Source organism: Nicotiana tabacum, chromosome 3, assembly GCF_000715075.1.
Source record: "Nicotiana tabacum cultivar K326 chromosome 3, ASM71507v2, whole genome shotgun sequence".
Lineage (NCBI taxonomy): Eukaryota > Viridiplantae > Streptophyta > Magnoliopsida > Solanales > Solanaceae > Nicotiana > Nicotiana tabacum.
The window spans coordinates 67,528,846-67,538,033 of NC_134082.1; the positions used below are offsets into that span (position 1 = coordinate 67,528,846).

A 9,188-nucleotide genomic window follows, 5' to 3' on the forward strand; every position below is an offset into this window, starting at 1 on the left:
GCTCTCATTATTTTAGAGAATTTATTTTGAACTGCAACTTTTACGCAAATATGACATATAATTAAGGATGTCATTAATTATATATAAACGAAAAAGATAAGCAACATAGGCAAACACTTGGTCAATAACCAAAGTCTTATATATATCCATCTTGCTACTTGCCAGCTAGGTAGTTAAATACTAATTAGCACTAATGCACTAGTAAAGCAAGGACAAAAACTAAAGATTGATGTACACACATTAATTAGTTAGGTCCTATCTACATATAATAATATACAGAAATTTGGGGCTTAATTCTAAAGTTGAAAATTAATCACATATCATATGGCATGTATAAATTAACCCATTCCAATCCCTGAGAGTAAGTGTTTTCTGGGACATAAAATGTATTATCAAATCCTTCCATTCCAAAATCCCCAAGAAAAGGAGGTTCCATATTGGCTGCTTCCATTGAGAGTGATGAAGTAGTTGGGCTATTACTTGAATTTAGCCCATCACATCTCTCCATCAGCAGCCTTTGTATCTCTTTCTCTGCTTCAGACAACTGTTCCTTCAGCTTCAAAATCTGCACCAAAAATTCTGTATGACTCAGCTAGCTGTCATATAGTATAGAATTTAAGCTAAAAACTATGATTCGCACTAATATAAAACTCACAATACTATATCAACTTATTTATATATATGATACTGTAAACTTTTTAACAAGATCAATGTAAATTTACCTGTTTTTGCATATTGTCTGCTTTATTGGTAAAGTTCAATTTATTACAGACAATTACTTATAATTATATTTTAGGTGTTCTAATTGTATAATATATTGAAATGAAATCGCTTCATATTTCCCCTAACTTATGTACAAAATAATGTGGCACGTCCAAGTGTGAAGAAAAGACATATTGGCATGTGAGGGCCTGTACTAAGCCACCTTAAACAATGGTGTACGGAGGAGTGTTAATTGGAGGATTTAATATCTTTTGCTGCCTTACCCCTCATTCTATCCTCAAAAAATCTTACTTGGTGGGTGAGATTATACTGCATTGTTGTTGTTGTTATAGCTTACACGTCTACTTAACTCAGGGGCGGAGCTAGAGTGTCGGAAACAAGTTCGGCCGAACCCAATAACTTTAGTTCGAATCTTGTATTTGTCATCTTTAAAAAATTATTAAATATATATAAATTATTAATTTAGAACCCCATAACTTACAACAATTAGAATCTCAAATACATAAGCTTGAAATCTTGATTCCGCCTCTGACTTAACTCATTTCTCAATCTTCAATTTTTCTGTCCACATGCAACACACCTAATTGGCCTTTTTTCAGCTTATAGTCCATGCTTGTCAATACATGGCATGTCTCTATTTTTATTTTATTACTACTACATTCTTTTTTTGGACACATAGGTCCGGATTTCTCATGTACATATTGCTTCTTGCATTCCTTTATTTGAACATCATTTCATTTCTAACAACTTTAACAACTCTTAAGATTTCTAATAAATATTATAATATTCAACTTAATTTTAAAAATCTTGTTGATTTTTTATTATCAAACTACTAACTTTTATCAATTACTTAAATAATTTGTATTCAGTAAAATGCCATAATAAATATGAAATCATTGGAAAATATTTAGGACCGCATACATAAAGGAACAGGCAAAACAGAAGGAGAAAAGGACCCATCCGTAATTATTCTGCATCTTAAAAACTATATTTAATTTGAAACCGCAAAACCAAGATAAAGAACACTGTTCATATGACCTATTATGCATAAAAAATGAATTGTCTTTTTTTTTTTCATTAACAAACATGATCTTCGTTTTCCCCAAAGTGGGAGCTGTTTTTAACTTACATAAATTATACTCGAATTTTCTTTTTCATATTAGGAGTATATTTAACCTGTTATAGTGAAATAAAATGTTTGATTTATTTTTTAAGTAGTTAGTTTCATAAAAGGAAATTTTACACTATTAGCGCATAGAACTTAAATTCAAGAAAAAAAACGAATCAAACCTCATTTTCAAGACGGCATTTATCAACAATGTTAGTGTCATGTTCAGTCTTCAACTTAGAGTATTCCTCCTCCAACTTCTTGCTCTTCCATCTAGCCCTTCTGTTCTGAAACCAGACAGCAACTTGCCTAGGATCAAGCCCCAGCTCAGAGGCAAGCTTGTCTTTCCTCTCAGATTCCAGTTTGTGTTCGCTCCCAAAGCTCTGTTCAAGCAGATTCACTTGTTCTTCACTAAGCTTTCTTTTCCTCATAATCCCACTTGATTCTCCTTTGCTCTTCTTTCTTCTCCTCCGTGGTTTCGCCTCTCCTAATAAACACACCAAAACATCCATCTCTTTAATTAAAGCATTGGACGTAATTACAAGAGTTCATGATTAAAAAAAGGCAGCCCGGTGCACTAAGCTCCCGCTATGCGCGAGGTCCGGGGAAGGGTCGGACCACAAGGGTCTATCATACGCAGCCTTACCCTGCATTTCTGCCAGAGGCTATTTCCACGGCTCGAAACCGTGACCTCCTGATTACATGACAACAAGAGTTACACGATAAGTAACTAAATTCTCATAATAAATGGGACTATAGTTACTTGAAAGAAAAATGAAGCAGACAACCTACGACTATAACATGTTAAGTTACACTGATACAGTAAAAATTCTTTTACACTGACATATAGGTTAAACTTTATACTATATATAAAAGTAAAGTCATTGTACTAACCTTGTTCTGGTAACTCTTGAGTGTAGATACCAGGATAGTACTGAGAAATGAGTACCATTTGATCATCCACCTGAAGATTCATGCTGCTACTCATTATCATTAGGTTTCTTTCCTTCTTTCTGCCTGCCTGTTTCTCTTGTTCTTGTTGGCTTTTTGCTTAATTTCTGGTGCAGAAATGAATTAACTTGATAATGCTATAGGGAGAAAGACAGCAGTGACAACTTTTAATTAAATTAGTTATAAAGCTGCAGTGAAGACTAAGGAGTACTGTTAGCTTAAGACTTTGGAGAGTACCTCCTATATATGACTTTATTTATAAAGGTAGCCCTTTCAAATGAACCTTACTTTTACTGACAATTATCAAGATTGCCATCATCTCTAATGGTTTGAGTGTCCTACATACTCAAGCAATAACCAACAACAACAACCCAGTATAATCCCACTTAGTGGGATCTGGGGAGAGTAATGTGTACGCAGACCTTACCCCTACCCTGGGGTAGAGAGGCTGTTTCCAATAGACCCTCGACATCCTTTCCTCCAAGAACTTCCCACCTTGCTCTTGGGGAGACTCAAACTCACAAGCTCTTGATTGGAAGTGGAGATTGCTTACCATCAGAGCAACCTTCACTTTCAAATGAACCTTACCATGAGATAAAATTTGGACCAAAAGATAAATAATGAGATAAAATTTGTTAAATTAGGGAATTTGATTGGAAATTTCATAGAATGGCTTTTTTGACTGATATGGTGAAACTTGACTAGGTTTATTATGGTAGCAAGCAAGCTTTAGCTAGCTTTGGCTTTATCTTAGTTATAAATATAGGGTTTCTTATCTTTCTCAAACACCACCTATTGTGTCGGATTTAGGGATCAATTCCAACCGCTAGACCAGTGTTTTTTCGTTAGCTATGACAGATCAGGGCGTGTGTATTCTACAAACCTAATATAGACATATTTACTACTTCCTTTTAAATTTTATGCGAACACATTTTTCTTTTTTAGTCCGTTTAAAAGAATATTAATTTTTTTTATATTTAAAAATAATTTAACTTTAAGGAGTCGTTTGGTTTGAAAACAAATTATGTTGAGATTAGTTATACTGAAATTAGTTATATTGTGATTAGTTATCCTAGTATTATTTCTTATTAACCGTTTGATATGTTATATTAATCCTGAGATTTTCAATTTTACTGCTTTATCCTGGGATAACTTATCTTGTGATTATTATTCCACCCTCTGATAGGTATAAATTATTTCGGTACTACTTTTAATCCCGAAATAACTTATCTCAGGATTAGTGATAAGGCAATACTAAATTTTTATCCCAAGACTATTTTTACTTATCCATCATACTAAATGATCCCTAAAATTTTCATTTACTCCTGATGTTATGATTTATAGTCACAAAAATATCATACTTTGTGTTGATCATAAGTTTTAAGATTTTCTAATTTCTTTCTTGAATTTTGTGTCTAACCAAACAGGGTTAAGATGAAACGGAAGGAATGTCTTGGACTCTAAATATATTAACTAGGTTCGCACATATTGTTTTACAAAAATAACAAATATAGTATGGACTTGCTAATTTAAAATTACGAATTCGTCTTTATTAGTGTTTACCCATATAACGATATAGTTGAATTTATATGTGGTTTATAGATAAGAGAATCGATTTGATCCTAAAAATTATAGTAAATTAAATAAGAATGTAAGACTTAGCGTTAAAATCAAAATAAGACATCAGAGATCTTGGTTCCGGAAGCGGAGCTTCCAGAGGAAGTAATAACGATATTAGCTAGAAGATAAAATGTTATTAAGCTTTGAACAATATATGGTATAAGATTCTCAGAAAATTTTCTCCAAACAATGGTTATTGGAATCCTTATTTACAGTGGCACCTAGAAAACAAGGTCCTAGGATCAAACCTCTTTTAAATGATAATTATGGGAGCCATTGAAGAATAATTAACGACTAGCTATGAATTTCATATTCTCTAGAACGAACTATATATTTAATACTGCAGAATATTTTTCATTGAATGTTATCGGGTGACAAGTATTCATTTGTCTTCATGAGTAACATTCCCTGGGGGGGGGGGTCTTCCTGGTGCTAGCCGAGACTATTGCCCCCGGTCTTGACTTTCACCTGTTTCGCTTTCCATCAGTCTCTAGTTCCACGTGTCACTCTATTATACGAGCATTTAATATAAACCTATTTTACTCAATACAAATAGTCCCCCTACTTTTCGGTGGAATATCCTTGTGCTATCGGGAAGTTGGTAAAGATACCTTTCTTGGTGAAAACTTTATTGACTCCCTCGAAAAAAATTCGGACGCTTGTTTAAAGCATGTCTCTCCGCATTTAATGCCCCGAACATGCGTCATCCCACGATTCAGCAATACTTTCGCCGGTTCTCGAGGTAATCTTGACCACGATTTTAGCTACCTATTCCTTTACTTATACGCATCAATCTTCTTCTTTTACATTTCATAATTCCCAAACTCTCTCAATCTTCCTTTACCCAACTCACTCTTATTTTTAACCTCTTTCTTCACATAAACCCTTACTTTCTTATGATAACTATGGCCTCCTCCTCTAAAAACTCTAGTTCTTCAAAGAATAAAGAAAACACTGATGATGCTCCTCCTCCTACAGTGAGCATCAGCAAAAGGCTTATTACGACTAAAGACTTCGAAGAGAAATTTTCTTCTGCTAAGTCCCGCACATCAGCTATTGGTGTATACCCTTATTCCATTTGTCCTTCTAGCATCCCTGCTGTAAAGGAAGACTGTGGTTTCCATGACTTAAAATCATTGCTCCTGACCTAGCGGAGCGGGTAACCTTCTCCAAGAATGGTTTTACGTGCGTTTACATGTACCCCTTTACTTTGAGCCCATTTTCATTGAGCGAGGAACTTAACTCCGTAATCTTGAAGTTCTGCCTCCGCTATCAAGTCTGCTTGGCTCAGTGAGCTCTTCTGTGTGGCGGACGGTAGCTTATCTTCGTCGGTTATGCGAGGAGATGGGGGGCAAAACTCTCCCTGGCTCGATTGATGAATCTTTATTCCCCCAAAATTTTCTGTGGGGGAATGATAAACTTTAGAAAGCATGGTCATCATGCTTTGCTCACCAGCATGGATAACGACAACGACAATGACGGGATGGAGTGGTTGGTTGTAGTTGCCACCAGCGATATCAACCTAGCCACAACTCCATCCTTTCCTTAATCATGGAATCGTACACATAAGTTTAACGTCTATGCTTTCTTTTGGTTAAATCATGCTATTGCTGATCCTTCTTTTTCCATTATTTCAGCAACTCGGTAGGCACCACCAAAGGTTGAAAGCTTGGACCTATAGGTCCAATTTTTTTTGGATATTACCACGTCTAAGTTTCGCTGGTGGAAAGAACTGGCCCTTAAATACGGGTGGACGGCCAAAAATTGTGGTAAGTTGATTCTCGTACTTATCTTGTTTTTATCTCACATATACAAGAACTGACTAACTTTTCCTTTACTGAATTCGGGTCTTCTTTAGGGCTCTGTTATCGTCCCCAAGGAGGATATTTTAGTGGACCCCGCAAATACAGTGAGGTTGCTGTAGGAGGCCTTCACTCGAACAGGTGTCATCGGACTTGCTTCCGGTGTAGGTTCTTCCTCTTGGAGTCCCCGTCCGGAGAACAAACAAACAAAAAAGGTGACGTTCCTCTACGACCAAGGGTAAACATAAAAAGGCGAAGAGCGTCATGTCCGATTTGCTACAACCACTGTGGTGATCGATAATAATGGTAAAGGTAGTGATGAAGGGGATTCTCTACATAGAAGTCGACGACCTTCATCAGCTCAATTGAATACTCAATCTGCTGAGTTAATAATACCAATCGATGACGACGCCCAACTGCTCTGGAGGGAGTTTGATATGGTGGAAGATGCCAATTATCATGTCCGAGCCCCAGTCGCTACTTCTGGTACTGCGAGGATGAGTACCGAGCCTCTTTCTTTTTTGGTTATTGAGCAACCAATAACTAGCACTGCTTTTGCCGCAGCTGCTTTTCAACCTACAACGCCATCAATTCTATCTCCTTCTTCGCCAACCTTTCCTTCGCCACCAACAACTGCTACATCATCTTCACCAGCCACAGACATCCGAGAGGATGATGCCCCTCCTTCCAGTCCCCAGTTAATGGTAATTCGGGGTATAACTATTCGACCCCCTCCACAGATCCTCGAAAGTGGAGGAATGTCTCTCTCTCGGTTTCTATTGAATGCCATATGTTGTCCCAGCTGGTGGAACTTGCCAACTATCTGAAGCCTTTGGCTTCGAAAAAAGATAGGAATAAAATACATTCTCTTTCGGGAGAATGTATGGTAAACAATGCTATGCACAACTCAACAATAGTAAGATATTTGTTCCCTTTGTTATTCCTTGTATCTTTGCTATGACAAGATTTTTAATTTGAACTTTTGCTATGCGGGCTAACTTCCTTGCTTCCGAAGGACTTTAGAGGTTAATCTTTGATAAAGAAAAACTCACATCCGAGTAGAATCAAATGTTGGCCGAACGGGAACAAATTGCTGCCCACCTCCTTGCACTGGAAGCACAAGTTTTTGAGGCCGTTGAGTTGGAGGCTCAGTTGCAGTGAAGCGAGCAAGAGGTGGTGACCCTCAGCCAAGAGGCCACCATGTTAAAGGTACAATTGGAAGAGGCCAAGGTAAATTTGGTCGAGGTCCAAAATACTGTTCTTGCTGTTGCCGATCGCGTGGATACCTCCACTAAAAGAATAAATAATTTGGAGGCAGCCTTGAACTGCATAGCTGGAGAGGCTGCTTCTGTGGAGGAGAAGCATGCCCGAATGGAGGAGAAGTATAAGAAGATCATGGAGCATAATAAAGTTTATAACTCCACTATCCGTGACCTTGATGTTAGCCTTCAAGCCGCTAGATCTGAGCGAAATAATCTTTCGACCGAGGTTGACTAGCTTAAGGAAGAGCGTCAGCGCCGAGTAGCTTCCTGCATTGTTGAAAAAATATATTCTATGTACAACATGAGGAGGAAAACCTTGGAAAATGCCAAGTAGGGTGTCATTGACTTTGATGCCGAGATCCCAGGGCCCGTGAGCTGGAGTCAACTGCAAGAAGGGGTCTCCCGATCCAACCTGATACGAATGATTCCTCTGGTTCTGGTGTCACACCTCCTTTTTCCGCGCCCGAGGGGCGCAGGGGGAGTTTTTTCCAATTAAAGGACAATCGAAACGGGATTGGTTTGTTTATTTCAGAGTCGCCACTTGGGAGATTTAGTCACCAATTTTAATCCCGAATCGAGGAAAATAATGACTCTATATTACAGTCTGCGTACCAGAAATCCGGATAAGGAATTCTGTTAACCCGGGAGAAGGTGTTAGGCATTCCCGAGTTCCGTGGTTCTAGCACGGTCGCTCAACTGTTATATTTGGCTTATTTATCTGATTTTAAATACAATTATGAACCAATGTGCCAATTTTAACTTTTTGCCGCTTTATTATTGTTATTTCAAAAGAATGTGAACATCGCTTAAAACACGTCTTTGGATTGCGTCACATGAAATGCACCCACAATCCGGAACGCATTTTATTTGATGTTTTGAGATTTGGATTTGGGTCGCATGAAATGCACACCCAAGTTTAAGAAAATAGATTATTAAACACGCGCCTAAAGAGACTATCGTGTTATTATTTTGGGAAGGCCACGAAATTCACTAAGCGGCCCTCCTGAATTCTAAGTAATTTAAAACAAGTATTTACTGAGGGCCCCGCAATTTGTATTTTTATTCGGCGAGGCTCATCTCATTCTTATTTTTTAAAGGAATTTGCAACGTCATGGAAATGCATCTCGGGCCACGCCACAATCAATGCGCCCGTGACTAAAGACATATTTCGACTCCGTTGAGATTTGGATTTGGGTCACATAAATGTGCACCCGAGTTTAGGGAGATAACATTATTAAAACGCGCCTAAAGCAACCAACGCATTATTATTTTGGGATAAGGCCGTGAAATTTGCTAAACGGCCCGTCCCGGAATCTAAGTATTTGATACGTATGTTTTATGAGGGCCCCGCAATTTGTATTTTTATTCGGCGAGGCTCGTCTCATTTTATTTTTTATTATCATTTATTTTTTATTTATTTTATTATTATTATTTTTTTTTATATTTTAAAAGGATGCCATTTTGTGCCTTTAACAATACTAAACCTTATAGCCTATTTACAACTGAAATCTCATAACTCGTTACAATTTTAATAAAAGGAATCTAACAAAATGAGTGTTTTGGAAGTAATAACAACAAGTAATGCTAGTTTTGTCCGAATGATCTAAGCAAGAGAAAAGACGAACAAATTAACGTCAAACTGTGTCATGGAACAACTAACCCTACTTAATTAAATGATATCAAATAAACAAAAATACGAAACACCAAAAATGAACAAAACGC

The 9,188-nt window shown here is 37.2% G+C and overlaps 1 protein-coding gene across 1 annotated transcript; it reads right to left on the minus strand.

The window, feature by feature from the left end:
- Nucleotides 1-205: 205 nt before the first annotated feature.
- Nucleotides 206-3,002, minus strand: LOC107822868 (homeobox-leucine zipper protein ATHB-40-like). Its single transcript, XM_016649444.2, has 3 exons — nt 2,726-3,002; nt 2,014-2,318; nt 206-565 (listed from the first exon to the last, which is right to left on the minus strand). Exons 1-3 carry the CDS (start codon nt 2,823-2,825, stop codon nt 314-316), a joined length of 657 nt encoding a protein of 218 aa, XP_016504930.1. The 5' UTR covers nt 2,826-3,002; the 3' UTR covers nt 206-313.
- Between the last annotated feature and the right edge of the window lie 6,186 nt (nt 3,003-9,188).

Coding starts and splice junctions, on each gene's coding strand:
- LOC107822868 (XM_016649444.2), bottom strand. CDS start 2,825: ATGATAATGAGTAGCAGCATGAATCTTCAGGTGGATGATCAAATGGTA. Junction 2,319..2,725: donor TCAAGAGTTACCAGAACAAG/GTTAGTACAATG, acceptor TGTGTTTATTAG/GAGAGGCGAAACCACGGAGG. Junction 566..2,013: donor AATGCCGTCTTGAAAATGAG/GTTTGATTCGTT, acceptor TTTTTGGTGCAG/ATTTTGAAGCTGAAGGAACA.